Below are 17,814 nucleotides of genomic sequence, written 5' to 3' on the forward strand. Positions count from 1 at the left end.
TTATAGTAGTAGTAGTAGTTATAGTACGTGTATTAGTAATAGTATCAACTGTTGTGCTTCCAGAGCTGATGTGAATCTTTCCCTCCAGATCCTCCTAGGAAGACGTCAGTATCAGTGAGTCCTTCTGATTCTGTGTTAGAGGGCAGTTCAGTGACTCTGACCTGCAGCAGTGATGCCAACCCCCCAGTGACCAGCTACAGCTGGTATTCAGTGAGAGAGGGTAAGGAGGACTATGTGGCCTCTGGACAACAACTAATCCAGGCCACAATGAATGTTATTGACGGAAGAGAATACTACTGTACAGCCCAGAATCAGCATGGAGAAGACCAGTCAGCATCTACAAACGCATCTATGGAGTGTAAGTGAGGTTGCAAAATTCCTCCCAAAGTTATCACATAGTTGTAATCCTAGATGTAACCCTAAATGTAACCCTAGATGTAACCCTAGGCGTAACCCTAGATGTCACCCTAGATGTAACCCTAGGTGTAACCCTAGATGTAACCCTAGGTGTAACCCTAGATGTAACCCTAGGCGTAACCCTAGATGTAACCCTAGGCGTAACCCTAGATGTCACCCTAGATGTAACCCTAGGTGTAACCCTAGATGTAACCCTAGGCGTAACCCTAGATGTCACCCTAGATGTAACCCTAGGTGTAACCCTAGATGTAACCCTAGGTGTAACCCTAGATATAACCCTAGATGTAACCCTAGGTGTAACCCTAGATGTAACCTTAGGTGTAACCCTAGATGTGTTTTCTACTCAATCAAACACTTGAAACCTTGTTCATAAAACAAGTCTCGATAGCAATGAACTAAACAGTATGATTTATCAAAGTTTCAAAAAATACAATAAAGTAAGAATGAAGGTCAGACTTGAGTAGAAAATGTTAATTCCTCTCCTTGTTCTTCTGTCTCTTCTTTCTAGTTGCTCCTCAGATCTCATCCTCCTCTCGCTGCCTCCACTCCGGATCTCAGGTCAGCTGTACCTGTGACAGCCACGCTAACCCCGCCCCCTTGGTGCAGTGGCGTCTGTCTGGACGACATGTCAATCATTCCACAGCCACGGCCATCAGGGAGGAGCCTCTGGGCAGAATTGGCCTCAGGAGCACTCTGACCATCCGTCAATCACGAGAAGACCCGCCCACTGCAGTCTGCCTCAGCTCCAACTCTCAGGGCTCTGCCAGTCTGCAGCTCTGTGTCACCTCCACAGGTAAGACACACCTCCACAGGTAAGACACACCTCCACAAGTAAGACACACCTCCATATGTAAGACACACATTCACAAGTAAGACACGCCTCCACAGGTAAGACACACCTCCACAGGAAAGACACAGCTCCACAGGTAAGACACACCTCCACAAGTAAGACACACCTCCATAGGTAAGACACACATTCACAAGTAAGACACACCTCCACAGGTAAGACACACCTCCACAGGTAAGACACACCTCCACAGGTAAGACACACCCCCACAGGTAAGACACACCCCCACAGGTCAGACACACCGTCACAGGTAAGACACACCTCCATAGGTAAGACACACATTCACAAGTAAGACACACCTCCATAGGTAAGACACACCTTTACAAGTAAGACACACCTCCAAATATAAGACACACCTTCACAGGTAAGACACACCTCCACAGGTAAGACACACCTCCACAGGTAAGACACATCTTCACACGTAAGACACACCTTCACAGGTAAGGCACACCTTCGAATATAAGACAGACCTTCACATGTAAGACACACCTCAAAAAATGAGACACACCTCCACAGGTAAGACACACCTCAAAAAAATAAGACACACCTTCACAGGTAAGACACACCTGGGTAGGTAAAGGGTCAGGTGAGAGATAAAGAGGGACAGCTCCAACTGTCAGGGCTCTGCCAGTCTGCAACTCTCTGCCACGTCCACACGTAAGAGGAACAGTTAAAACACAACCTGACAGGTGTGAGGCGACAGGTGAGAAAGACAGATGGAGTTGAAGAGGAACAGTTAAAACACAACCTGACAGGTGTGAGGCGACAGGTGAGAAAGACAGATGGAGTTGAGGAGGAACAGTTAAAACCCAACCTGACAGGTGTGAGGCGACAGGTGAGAAAGACAGATGGAGTTGAGGAGGAACAGTTAAAACACAACCTGACAGGTGTGAGGCGACAGGTGAGAAAGACAGATGGAGTTGAGGAGGAACAGTTAAAACACAACCTGACAGGTGTGAGGCGACAGGTGAGAAAGACAGATGGAGTTGAAGAGGAACAGTTAAAACCCAACTGGACAGGTGTGAAGCGACAGGTGAGACAGACAGATGGAGTTGAGGAGGAACAGTTAAAACACAACCTGACAGGTGTGAGGCGACAGGTGAGAAAGACAGATGGAGTTGAGGAGGAACAGTTAAAACACAACCTGACAGGTGTGAGGCGACAGGTGAGAAAGACAGATGGAGTTGAGGAGGAACAGTTAAAACACAACCTGACAGGTGTGAGGCGACAGGTGAGAAAGACAGATGGAGTTGAGGAGGAACAGTTAAAACACAACCTGACAGGTGTGAGGCGACAGGTGAGAAAGACAGATGGAGTTGAAGAGGAACAGTTAAAACACAACCTGACAGGTGTGAGGCGACAGGTGAGAAAGACAGATGGAGTTGAAGAGGAACAGTTAAAACACAACCTGACAGGTGTGAGGCGACAGGTGAGAAAGACAGATGGAGTTGAAGAGGAACAGTTAAAACACAACCTGACAGGTGTGATGCGACAGGTGAGAAAGACAGATGGAGTTGAAGAGGAACAGAAACCTCTGTGGAAGGAGAGCTTAGATAGTTCCACATCAACAGGTAAGACACACCTGGACAGGTAATGAGAGAGAGATGGGGACTTGGGAAAGAGCTGAAGAGGAACAGACAGAAACAAGTGAGAGAGAGCTGGTCTCCCGGTCTCTCATTTCTCATCCTTCTGACCATAGGTTACCAGATGCTGTCTCTGTTGGTTAGTGCTGGGGCAGGTGCTGCTGGGATGCTGTTACTGTGCGTCGTAACATGTGTCATTGTCAGGTCAGTCATACATCCCTCATAACGTGCTGCTAAGAAACACTGTACATAACATTGTCCTGTTCAGTGTTTGGCAGACATCAGTCCAACATGACATCAGTCCACCATGACATCAGTCCAACATCAGTCCAACATGACATCAGTCCACCATGACATCAGTCCACCATGACATCAGTCCACCATGACATCAGTCCACCATGACATCAGTCCACCATGACATCAGTCCACCATGACATCAGTCCAACATGACATCAGTCCACCATGACATCAGTCCACCATAACATCAGTCCACCATGACATCAGTCCACCATGACATCAGTCCAACATGACATCAGTCCACCATGACATCAGTCCAACATGACATCAGTCCAACATCAGTCCAACATGACATCAGTCCAACATCAGTCCAACATGACATCAGTCCACCATGACATCAGTCCAACATCAGTCCACCATGACATCAGTCCACCATGACATCAGTCCACCATGACATCAGTCCAACATCAGTCCACCATGACATCAGTCTAACATGACATCAGTCCACCATGACATCAGTCCAACATGACATCAGTCCAACATGACATCAGTCCACCATGACATCAGTCCAACATGACATCAGTCCACCATGACATCAGTCCACCATGACATCAGTCCAACATCAGTCCACCATGACATCAGTCCACCATGACATCAGTCCAACATGACATCAGTCCACCATGACATCAGTCCAACATGACATCAGTCCAACATGACATCAGTCCACCATGACATCAGTCCACCATGACATCAGTCCACCATGACATCAGTCCAACATGACATCAGTCCAACATGACATCAGTCCAACATCAGTCCACCATGACATCAGTCCAACATCAGTCCACCATGACATCAGTCCACCATGACATCAGTCTAACATGACATCAGTCCACCATGACATCAGTCCACCATGACATCAGTCCAACATGACATCAGTCCACCATGACATCAGTCCACCATGACATCAGTCCAACATGACATCAGTCTAACATGACATCAGTCCACCATGACATCAGTCCACCATGACATCAGTCCACCATGACATCAGTCCACCATGACATCAGTCCACCATGACATCAGTCCAACATGACATCAGTCCACCATGACATCAGTCTAACATGACATCAGTCCACCATGACGTCAGTCCACCATGACATCAGTCCACCATGACATCAGTCTAACATGACATCAGTCCACCATGACATCAGTCTAACATGACATCAGTCCACCATGACGTCAGTCCACCATGACATCAGTCCACCATGACATCAGTCCACCATGACATCAGTCCACCATGACATCAGTCCACCATGACATCAGTCCACCATGACATCAGTCCAACATGACATCAGTCCACCATGACATCAGTCTAACATGACATCAGTCCACCATGACATCAGTCCACCATGACATCAGTCCACCATGACATCAGTCTAACATGACATCAGTCCACCATGACATCAGTCCACCATGACATCAGTCCACCATGACATCAGTCCACCATGACATCAATCTAACATGACATCAGTCCAACATCAGTCCACCATGACATCAGTCCAACATCAGTCCACCATGACATCAGTCCACTATGACATCAGTCCACTATGACATCAGTCCAACATGACATCCGTCTAACATCAGTCCACCATGACATCAGTCTAACATCAGTCCACCATGACATCAGTCCACCATGACATCAGTCCACCATGACATCAGTCCACCATGACATCAGTCCACCATGACATCAGTCCACCATGACATCAGCCCACCATGACATCAGTCTAACATGACATCAGTCCACCATGACATCAGTCCAACATGACATCAGTCCACCATGACATCAGTCTAACATCAGTCCACCATGACATCAGTCCACCATGACATCAGTCCACCATGACATCAGTCTAACATCAGTCCACCATGACATCAGTCCAACATGACATCAGTCTAACATGACATCAGTCCACCATGACATCAGTCCACCATGACATCAGTCCACCATGACATCAGTCCACCATGACATCAGTCTAACATGACATCAGTCCACCATGACATCAGTCCACCATGACATCAGTCCAACATGACATCAGTCCAACATGAAATCAGTCCACCATGACATCAGTCTAACATCAGTCCACCATGACATCAGTCTAACATCAGTCCACCATGACATCAGTCCACCATGACATCAGTCCACCATGACATCAGTCTAACATGACATCAGTCCAACATGACATCAGTCCACCATGACATCAGTCCACCATGACATCAGTCCACCATGACATCAGTCCACCATGACATCAGTCTAACATGACATCAGCCCACCATGACATCAGTCTAACATGACATCAGTCTAACATCAGTCCACCATGACATCAGTCCACCATGACATCAGTCCACCATGACATCAGTCCAACATGACATCAGTCCACCATGACATCAGTCCTCCATGACATCAGTCCACCATGACATCAGTCCAACATGATATCAGTCCACCATGACATCAGTCCACCATGACATCAGTCCACCATGACATCAGTCCACCATGACATCAGTCCAACATGACATCAGTCCACCATGACATCAGTCCACCATGACATCAGTCCACCATGACATCAGTCCACCATGACATCAGTCCAACATGACATCAGTCCACCATGACATCAGTCCACCATGACATCAGTCTAACATGACATCAGTCCACCATGACATCAGTCCACCATGACATCAGTCTAACATGACATCAGTCCACCATGACATCAGTCCACCATGACATCAGTCCAACATGACATCAGTCAAACAGGAGTCAATGTTTCAGATTTATTGTAAGTCGTTTTTGTGGTTTTGTGGTTATGCAGACATGAATGATACATGGTAGTAAACACAGGAGACTGATCTATGGTTGTAAACACAGGAGACTGATCTATGGTTGTAAACACAGGAGACTGATCTATGGTTGTAAACACAGGAGACTGATCTATGGTTGTAAACACAGGAGACTGATCTATGGTTGTAAACACAGGAGACTGATCTATGGTTGTAAACACACAGGAGACTGATCTATGGTTGTAAACACAGGAGACTGATCTATGGTTGTAAACACAGGAGACTGATCTATGGTTGTAAACACAGGAGACTGATCTATGGTTGTAAACACAGGAGACTGATCTATGGTTGTAAACACAGGAGACTGATCTATGGTTGTAAACACACAGGAGACTGATCTATGGTTGTAAACACAGGAGACTGATCTATGGTTGTAAATACAGGAGACTGATCTATGGTTGTAAACACACAGGAGACTGGTCTATGGTTGTACACACAGGAGACTGATCTATGGTTGTAAACACAGGAGACTGATCTATGGTTGTAAACACAGGAGACTGATCTATGGTTGTACACACAGGAGACTGATCTATGGTTGTACACACAGGAGACTGATCTATGGTTGTAAACACACAGGAGACTGATCTATGGTTGTACACACAGGAGACTGATCTATGGTTGTACACACAGGAGACTGATCTATGGTTGTAAACACAGGAGACTGATCTATGGTTGTAAACACAGGAGACTGATCTATGGTTGTACACACAGGAGACTGATCTATGGTTGTAAACACAGGAGACTGATCTATGGTTGTAAACACACAGGAGACTGGTCTATGGTTGTAAACACACAGGAGACTGGTCTATGGTTGTAAACACAGGAGACTGATCTATGGTTGTAAACACAGGAGACTGATCTATGGTTGTAAATACAGGAGACTGATCTATGGTTGTAAACACACAGGAGACTGATCTATGGTTGTAAATACAGGAGACTGATATATGGTTGTAAACACACAGGAGACTGATCTATGGTTGTAAATACAGGAGACTGATCTATGGTTGTAAACACACAGGAGACTGATCTATGGTTGTAAATACAGGAGACTGATCTATGGTTGTAAACACACAGGAGACTGGTCTATGGTTGTAAACACAGGAGACTGATCTATGGTTGTAAACACAGGAGACTGATCTATGGTTGTAAATACAGGAGACTGATCTATGGTTGTAAACACACAGGAGACTGATCTATGGTTGTAAATACAGGAGACTGATCTATGGTTGTAAACACACAGGAGACTGGTCTATGGTTGTAAATACAGGAGACTGATCTATGGTTGTAAACACACAGGAGACTGGTCTATGGTTGTAAACACAGGAGACTGATCTATGGTTGTACACACAGGAGACTGATCTATGGTTGTAAATACAGGAGACTGATCTATGGTTGTAAACACACAGGAGACTGGTCTATGGTTGTAAACACAGGAGACTGATCTATGGTTGTACACACAGGAGACTGATCTATGGTTGTAAATACAGGAGACTGATCTATGGTTGTAAACACACAGGAGACTGATCTATGGTTGTACACACAGGAGACTGATCTATGGTTGTACACACAGGAGACTGATCTATGGTTGTAAATACAGGAGACTGATCTATGGTTGTACACACAGGAGACTGATCTATGGTTGTAAACACACAGGAGACTGATCTATGGTTGTACACACAGGAGACTGATCTATGGTTGTACACACAGGAGACTGATCTATGGTTGTAAACACAGGAGACTGATCTATGGTTGTACACACAGGAGACTGATCTATGGTTGTAAACACAGGAGACTGATCTATGGTTGTACACACAAGAGACTGATCTATGGTTGTAAACACACAGGAGACTGATCTATGGTTGTAAATACAGGAGACTGATCTATGGTTGTAAACACACAGGAGATTGCATGCCAAGACAACCTGGGATCTGAAACCGGAGGACATAACAGAGCTCATACTAACGGACTGGGTAAGTGTCAGTACACACACACACACACACACACACACACACACACACACACACACACACACACACACACACACACACACACACACACACACACACACACACACACACACACACACACACACACACACACACACACACACACACACACACACACACACACACACACACCCTTCCTGTATCCTCCCCAACCTATCCTGTTTACCACCCAACCTGATGTGGTTGACTTTGTCTGGTACCTTTCTCAACACAGCCTGATGTAGTTGACTTTGTCTGGTACCTTTCTCAACACAGCCTGATGTGGTTGACTTTGTCTGGTTGTATAAGTATAGTACCTGTATTTGTATATAGTTCCGTAAAACTCTCTCCCATACAGGCTGCCTTGGAAGCATAAGGAATAATGGACACCACCCAGGAAACGAACGATAGAGAAACATTAACAGTGGGTGACTTGATGAGAAAAGTGAATCCCACTGCGCATTCCATTATTCTACGTGTTCCCTTTAATGAGTGGTGTCCATCACCTGGCTTTGTTTTACTTCCAGTCCGTAGACTACACTTTGTTCAAAGATGAACTTACACCAACTCTCTCCAAACCTTATACCAACTCTCTCCACCTTATACCAACTCTCTCTCCACCTTATACCAACTCTCTCTCCACACCTTATACCAACTCTCTCCACCTTATACCAACTCTCTCCACCTTATACCAACTCTCTCCAAACCTTATACCAACTCTCTCCACACCTTATACCAACTCTCTCCACCTTATACCAACTCTCTCCACCTTATACCAACTCTCTCCACACCTTATACCAACTCTCTCTCCACCTTATACCAACTCTCTCCACACCTTATACCAACTCTCTCTCCACCTTATACCAACTCTCTCTCCACCTTATACCAACTCTCTCCACCTTATACCAACTCTCTCTCCACACCTTATACCAACTCTCTCTCCACCTTATACCAGCTCTCTCTCCACACCTAATACCAACTCTCTCCACCTTATACCAACTCTCCCCACCTTATACCAACTCTCTCTCTACCTTATACCAACTCTCTCTCCACCTTATACCAACTCTCTCCACACCTTATACCAACTCTCTCCACCTTATACCAGCTCTCTCTCCACACCTAATACCAACTCTCTCCACCTTATACCAACTCTCCCCACCTTATACCAACTCTCTCTCTACCTTATACCAACTCTCTCTCCACCTTATACCAACTCTCTCTCCACACCTTATACCAACTCTCTCCACACCTTATACCAACTCTCTCCACCTTATACCAACTCTCTCTCCACACCTTATACCAACTCTCTCCACACCTTATACCAACTCTCTCCACACCTTATACCAACTCTCTCTCCACCTTATACCAACTCTCTCTCCACACCTTATACCAACTCTCTCCACACCTTATACCAACTCTCTCTCTACCTTATACCAACTCTCTCTCCACCTTATACCAACTCTCTCTCCACCTTATACCAACTCTCTCTCTACCTTATACCAACTCTCTCTCCACCTTATACCAACTCTCTACACACCTTATACCAACTCTCTCCACACCTTACACCAACTCTCTCTCCACAACTTATACCAACTCTCTCCACACCTTATACTAACTCTCTCCACCTTATACCAACTCTCTCTCCACACCTTATACCAACTCTCTCTCCACCTTATACCAACTCTCCCCACCTTATAAAAACTCTCTCTCTACCTTATACCAACTCTCTCTCCACCTTATACCAACTCTCTCTCCACCTTATACCAACTCTCCCCACCTTATACCAACTCTCTCTCTACCTTATACCAACTCTCTCTCCACCTTATACCAACTCTCTCTCTCCACCTTATACCAACTCTCTCTCCACACCTTATACCAAATCTCTCCACACCTTATACCAACTCTCTCTCCACCTTATACCAACTCTCTCCACCTTATACCAACTCTCTCTCCACCTTATACCAACTCTCTCCCCACCTTATACCAACTCTCTCCACACCTTATACCAACTCTCTCCACACCTTACACCAACTCTCTCTCCACAACTTATACCAACTCTCTCCACACCTTATACCAACTCTCTCCACCTTATACCAACTCTCTCTCCACACCTTATACCAACTCTCTCTCCACACCTTATACCAACTCTCTCCACACCTTATACCAACTCTCTCTCCACCTTATACCAACTCTCTCTCCACACCTAATACCAACTCTCTCCACCTTATACCAACTCTCCCCACCTTATACCAACTCTCTCTCTATCTTATACCAACTCTCTCTCCACCTTATACCAACTCTCTCTCCACACCTTATACCAACTCTCTCCACACCTATACCAACTCTCTCTCCACCTTATACCAACTCTCTCTCTCCACCTTATACCAACTCTCTCTCCACCTTATACCAGCTCTCTCCACACCTTATACCAACTCTCTCCACACCTTATACCAACTCTCTCTCCACCGTATACCAACTCTCTCTCCACCTTATACCAACTCTCTCTCTACCTTATACCAACTCTCTCTCCACCTTATACCAACTCTCTACACACCTTATACCAACTCTCTCCACACCTTACACCAACTCTCTCTCCACAACTTATACCAACTCTCTCCACACCTTATACCAACTCTCTCCACCTTATACCAACTCTCTCTCCACACCTTATACCAACTCTCTCTCCACCTTATACCAACTCTCCCCACCTTATAAAAACTCTCTCTCTACCTTATACCAACTCTCTCTCCACCTTATACCAACTCTCTCTCCACCTTATACCAACTCTCCCCACCTTATACCAACTCTCTCTCTACCTTATACCAACTCTCTCTCCACCTTATACCAACTCTCTCTCTCCACCTTATACCAACTCTCTCTCCACACCTTATACCAACTCTCTCCACACCTTATACCAACTCTCTCTCCACCTTATACCAACTCTCTCCACCTTATACCAACTCTCTCTCCACCTTATACCAACTCTCTCCCCACCTTATACCAACTCTCTCCACACCTTATACCAACTCTCTCCACACCTTACACCAACTCTCTCTCCACAACTTATACCAACTCTCTCCACACCTTATACCAACTCTCTCCACCTTATACCAACTCTCTCTCCACACCTTATACCAACTCTCTCTCCACACCTTATACCAACTCTCTCCACACCTTATACCAACTCTCTCTCCACCTTATACCAACTCTCTCTCCACACCTAATACCAACTCTCTCCACCTTATACCAACTCTCCCCACCTTATACCAACTCTCTCTCTATCTTATACCAACTCTCTCTCCACCTTATACCAACTCTCTCTCCACACCTTATACCAACTCTCTCCACACCTATACCAACTCTCTCTCCACCTTATACCAACTCTCTCTCTCCACCTTATACCAACTCTCTCTCCACCTTATACCAGCTCTCTCCACACCTTATACCAACTCTCTCCACACCTTATACCAACTCTCTCTCCACCTTATACCAACTCTCTCCCCACCTTATACCAACTCTCTCCACCGTATACCAACTCTCTCTCCACCTTATACCAACTCTCTCCACCTTATACCAACTCTCTCTCTCCACCTTATACCAACTCTCTCCACACCTTATACCAACTCTCTCCACCTTATACCAACTCTCTCTCCACCTTATACCAACTCTCTCCACCTTATACCAACTCTCTCTCTCCACCTTATACCAACTCTCTCTCCACCTTATACCAACTCTCTCCACCTTATACCAACTCTCTCTCTCCACCTTATACCAACTCTCTCCACACCTTATACCAACTCTCTCCACACCTTATACCAACTCTCTCCACACCTTATACCAACTCTCTCTCCAACTTATACCAACCCTATCCACACCTTATACCAACTCTCTCCACACCTTATACCAACTCTCTCTCCACCTTATACCAAATCTCTCCACACCTTATACCAACTCTCTCCACCTTATACCAACTCTCTCCACCTTATACCAACTCTCTCCACCTTATACCAACTCTATCCACACCTTATACCAACTCTCTCCACCTTATACCAACTCTCTCCACCTTATACCAACTCTCTCTCCACCTTATACCAACTCTCTCCACACATTATACCAACTCTCTCTCCACCTTATACCAACTCTCTCCACACCTTATACCAACTCTCTCCCCACCTTATACCAACTCTCTCCACACCTTATACCAACTCTCTCCACACCTTATACCAACTCTCTCCACCTTATACCAACTCTCTCCACCTTATACCAACTCTCTCCACCTTATACCAACTCTCTCTACCTTATACCAACTCTCTCTCCACCTTATACCAACTCTCTCCCCACCTAATACCAACTCTCTCCACACCTTATACCAACTCTCCACACCTTATACCAACTCTCTCCACACCTTATACCAACTCTCTCCACCTTATACCAACTCTCTCTCCACCTTATACCAACTCTCTCCACACCTTATACCAACTCTCTCCACCTTATACCAACTCTCTCCACCTTATACCAACTCTCTCCACACCTTATACCAACTCTCTCCACCTTATACCAACTCTCTCTCTCCACACCTTATACCAACTCTCTCTCTCCACACCTTATACCAACTCTCTCCACACCTTATACCAACTCTCTCCACACCTTATACCAACTCTCTCCACACCTTATACCAACTCTCTCTCTCCACACCTTATACCAACTCTCTCCACACCTTATACCAACTCTCTCCACACCTTATACCAACTCTCTCCACACCTTATACCAACTCTCTCCACCTTATACCAACTCTCTCTCCACCTTATACCAACTCTCTCCCCCTTATACCAGCTCTCTCTCCACACCTTATACCAACTCTCTCCACCTTTTACCAACTCTCTCCACCTTATACCAACTCTCTCTCCACACCTTATACCAACTCTCTCTCTCCACCTTATACCAACTCTCTCCACACCTTATACCAACTCTCTCCACCTTATACCAACTATCTCTCCACCTTATACCAACTCTCTCCACACCTTATACCAACTCTCTCCACACCTTATACCAACTCTCTCCACCTTATACCAACTCTCTCCACCTTATACCAACTCTCTCCACACCTTATACCAACTCTCTCCACCTTATACCAACTCTCTCCACCTTATACCAACTCTCTCCACACCTTATACCAACTCTCTCTCCCTTATACCAACTCTCTCCACCTTATACCAACTCTCTCTCCACACCTTATACCAACTCTCTCTCTCCACCTTATACCAACTCTCTCCACACCTTATACCAACTCTCTCCACCTTATACCAACTCTCTCTCCACCTTATACCAACTCTCTCCACACCTTATACCAACTCTCTCCACCTTATACCAACTCTCTCCACCTTATACCAACTCTCTCCACCTTATACCAACTCTCTCCACCTTATACCAACTCTCTCTCCACCTTATACCAACTCTCTCCACACCTTTTTACAATTTGTGTTCACCAGCACATAGTTTTTTTGTTTTTTATACAGATTGTTTAGTGTGTCTTCTATCTTCTAGACTCTCTCTCAGGAAGACGACTCTCTGTTCGCCAGTAAATCCACACTGACCGGACACCCGGGAGCCAACGGGGCCAATGGGAAAGAGACCAGAGGGGTTAGTCCAGACCTCCATGGGCCCCAACTCACAGATCCTCCTGGAGGTCTACACTACAAACCCCCACCTATAGGCCCCCCTAACTGTGATCACTTACCCCTCCAGCACTCCAGCCTGGACACCACCACGACCAGGATAGAGGAGTAGGGAGCGGTGGGGGGAGGGGGGGGAGAGAAGGGAACGGGAACAGAGAGGGTGAGACAGGGTGACGTCAGGGGTGACATCGGTGGTGAAATGCATCAGTGACATCAGGGGTGACATCAGGGGTGACATCACAGGCGACATCACAGGTTGACAACACGGGTGACATCGGGGGTGAGAAAGGGTGACATCAGGGGTGAGAAAGGGTGACAGTTTCCATCCAGGAGGACTTCTATATATCAGTTTCCATCCAGGAGAACTTCTATATATCAGTTTCCAACCAGGAGGACTTTTATATGTCAGTTTCCAACCAGAAGAACACCTGTCATCTATATTTCAGCACAACTGAACAGGACATTTGATTCAGGAAATATTTTCAATCACGTGATGTTGTTGTTGTTGATTTCATTTATGTTGACTCTCAGAGTGAAAAACACATGGGAGGGGCCACATTCTCATATTTCCCATCAAATCAAATTATATAGCCCTTCTTACATCAGCTGATATCTCAAAGTGCTGTACAGAAACCCAGCCTAAAACCCCAAACAGCAAGCAGTGCAGGTGTAGAAGCACGGTGGCTAGGAAAAACTCCCATAGAAAGGCCAAAACCTAGGAAGAAACCTAGAGAGGAACCAGGCTGTGAGGGGTGGCCAGTCCTCTTCTGGCTGTGCCGGGTGGAGAGGAACCAGGCTGTGAGGGGTGGAGAGGAACCAGGCTGTGAGGGGTGGCCAGGCCTCTTCTGGCTGTGCCGGGTGGAGAGGAACCAGGCTGTGAGGGGTGGAGAGGAACCAGGCTGTGAGGGGTGGCCAGTCCTCTTCTGGCTGTGCCGGGTGGAGAGGAACCAGGCTGTGAGGGGTGGAGAGGAACCAGGCTGTGAGGGGTGGCCAGGCCTCTTCTGGCTGTGCCGGGTGGAGAGGAACCAGGCTGTGAGGGGTGGAGAGGAACCAGGCTGTGAGGGGTGGAGAGGAACCAGGCTGTGAGGGGTGGAGAGGAACCAGGCTGTGAGGGGTGGCCAGGCCTCTTCTGGCTGTGCCGGGTGGAGAGGAACCAGGCTGTGAGGGGTGGCCAGGCCTCTTCTGGCTGTGCCGGGTGGAGAGGAACCAGGCTGTGAGGGGTGGAGAGGAACCAGGCTGTGAGGGGTGGAGAGGAACCAGGCTGTGAGGGGTGGAGAGGAACCAGGCTGTGAGGGGTGGCCAGGCCTCTTCTGGCTGTGCCGGGTGGAGAGGAACCAGGCTGTGAGGGGTGGCCAGGCCTCTTCTGGCTGTGCCGGGTGGAGAGGAACCAGGCTGTGAGGGGTGGAGAGGAACCAGGCTGTGAGGGGTGGCCAGTCCTCTTCTGGCTGTGCCGGGTGGAGAGGAACCAGGCTGTGAGGGGTGGCCAGTCCTCTTCTGGCTGTGAGGGGTGACCAGGCCTCTTCTGTCCCATCACTTAGGCTTCAACAATAGAAGTCAATGAATGCAACACCCATGCCTCTGTCACTAACAAACATAGTCATGGACGGGCATCTCCTTACATTCACTACAAATGCATTCTGGGAAATTTGCTAATACAGCTTTTGCACCCTACAGTGTCAAAACAAAATCCCCCCCAATGTTCAGTGTTTGAAACCTAAACGCCTTGTGCTGACGAAACGTGTTCATGTGTTTTAACAAAAAGGGTTAAACATGTTCTGCTGTTATGAGCTGAACACTGCTGTTATGAGCTGAACACTGTTCAAATCAAATGTTATTGGTCACGTACACATGGTTAGCAGATGTTATTGGTCACATGGTTAGCAGATGTTATTGGTCACATGGTAAGCAGATGTTATTGGTCACGTACACATGGTTAGCAGATGTTATTGGTCACGTACACATGGTTAGCAGATGTTAATGCGAGTATAGCGAATTGCTTCTGCTTCTAGTTCCGACCGTGCAGTAATATCTAACAAGTAATATCTAACAAATTCCCCAACAACTACCTAATACACACAAATCTAAAGGGGTGAATGAGAATATGTACATATGAATATATGGATGAGGGATGGCCGAGCGGCATAGGCAAGATGCAGTAGACGGTATAAAATACAGTATATACATGTGATATGAGAAATGTAAGATATGTAAACATGATTAAAGTGGCATTATTTAAAGTGACTAGTGATCCATTTATTAAAGTGGCCAGTGATCGGGTCTCAGCGTAGGCAGCAGCCTCTCTGAGTTAGTGATTTCTGTTTAGCAGTCTGATGGCCTTGAGATAGAAGCTGTTTTTCAGTCTCTCGGTCCCTGCTTTGATGCACCTGTACTGACCTCTCCTTCTGGATGATAGCGGGGTGAACAGGCAGTGGCTCGGGTGGTTGTTGTCCTTGATGATCTTGTTGTCCTTCCTGTGACATCGGGTGGTGTAGGTGTCCTGGAGGGCAGGTAGTTTGCCCCCGGTGATGCGTTGTGCAGACCTCACTACCCTCTGGAGAGCCTTACGGTTGTGGGCGGAGCAGTTGCCGTAACAGGCGGTTACAGCCCGACAGGATGCTCTCAATTGTGCATCTGTAAAAAATTTGGCAGGGTTTTGGGTGACAAGACAAATTTCTTCAGCCTCCTGAGGTTGAAGAGACGCTGTTGCATCTTCTTCACCACACTGTCTGTGTGGGTGGACCATTTCAGTTTGTCTGTGATGTGTACGGCGAGGAACTTTCCACCTTCTCCGCTGCCCTCCCTTCGATATGGATAGGGGGATGCACCCGCTGCTGTTTCCTGAGGTCTTGAGGTCCATGTTTTGTTGACGTTGAGTGAGAGGTTTTTCTCCTGACACCACACTCCGAGGGCCCTCACCTCCTCCCTGTAGGCCGTCTCGTCTTTATTGGTAATCAAGCCCACTACTGTTGTGTCATCTGCAAACTTGATGATTGAGTTGGAGGCGTGCATGGCCACGCAGTCGTGGGTGAACAGGGAGTACAGGAAGGGGCTGAACACGCACCCTTGTGGGGCCCCAGTGTTGAGGATCAGCGAAGTGGAGGTGTTGTGTCCTACCCTCACCACCTGGGGGCGGCCCGTCAGGAAGTCCAGGACTCAATTACACAAGGCGGGGTTGAGACCCAAGGCCTCCAGCTTGATGATGAGCATGGAGGGTACTATGGTGTTGAATGCTGAGCTGTAGTCAATGAACAGCATTCTTACATTGGTATTCCTCTTGTCCAGATGGGACAGGGCAGTGTGCAGTGTGATGGCGATTGCGTCGTCTGTGGACCTGTTGGGGCGGTAAGCAAATTAAAGTGGGTCTAGGATGGCAGGTAAGGTGGAGGTGATATGGTCCTTGACTAGTCTCTCAAAGCACTTCATGATGACAGAAGTGAGTGCTACGGGGCGATAGTCATTTAGCTCAGTTACCTTAGCTTTCTTGGGAACAGGAACAATGGTGGCCATCTTGAAGCATGTGGGAACAGCAGACTGGGATTTACGATTTAAACCCTGTTGTGACGATGTAAACACTGTTGTGACGATGTAAACACTGTTGTTACGATATAAACACTGTTGTGACGATGTAAACACTGTTGTTACGATTTAAACACTGTTGTGACGATGTAAACACTGTTGTGACGATGTAAACCCTGTTGTTACGATGTAAACACTGTTGTGACGATGTAAACACTGTTGTGACGATGTAAACACTGTTGTTACAATGTAAACACTGTTGTGACGATGTAAACACTGTTGTTACAATGTAAACACTGTTGTTACAATGTAAACACTGTTGTGACGATGTAAACACTGTTGTGACGATGTAAACACTGTTGTGACGATGTAAACACTGTGACATGTTTTTGATGAACTTCTAAATGCCTTGAAGAGTTTAAAAAGTGTTTAGCTATGTGTTCAAATCATAAACACTTGGTTTTACAGTGTAGAGAGTATGGGAGTACGGGTTAGTAGGGAGAGGGACAAAGGGAGGGAAGGGGACTCAAGGAGGAGGGGGGAGTCAGGAGAGAGAAGGGGGGGAGAGGCCAGCATCAAAGGACGACAGCCGGAGGAGGAAGAGGCAGAGGCGGATTCGGGGACTTGGGAATTGTGTCTTAACGTCCTATTAAGACAAACGCCGGAGT

General features: G+C 46.7%; 1 protein-coding gene across 1 annotated transcript in view; it reads left to right on the plus strand.

Moving 5' to 3' along the window:
* LOC129867896 (B-cell receptor CD22-like) overlaps positions 1-17,571 on the plus strand; it is a 49,880-nt gene extending 32,309 nt beyond the window's left edge. Inside the window, exons 7-11 of the mRNA XM_055941366.1 lie at positions 89-358; positions 926-1,210; positions 2,964-3,051; positions 7,871-7,940; positions 13,500-17,571. Of these exons, the coding sequence (XP_055797341.1) occupies positions 89-358; positions 926-1,210; positions 2,964-3,051; positions 7,871-7,940; positions 13,500-13,742 (956 nt within the window). The 3' untranslated portion in view covers positions 13,743-17,571. The remainder of the gene's footprint in view (positions 1-88; positions 359-925; positions 1,211-2,963; positions 3,052-7,870; positions 7,941-13,499) is intronic.
* The last annotated feature ends 243 nt before the right edge of the window (positions 17,572-17,814 follow it).

This window comes from Salvelinus fontinalis, chromosome 13, assembly GCF_029448725.1.
Source record: "Salvelinus fontinalis isolate EN_2023a chromosome 13, ASM2944872v1, whole genome shotgun sequence".
NCBI lineage: Eukaryota > Metazoa > Chordata > Actinopteri > Salmoniformes > Salmonidae > Salvelinus > Salvelinus fontinalis.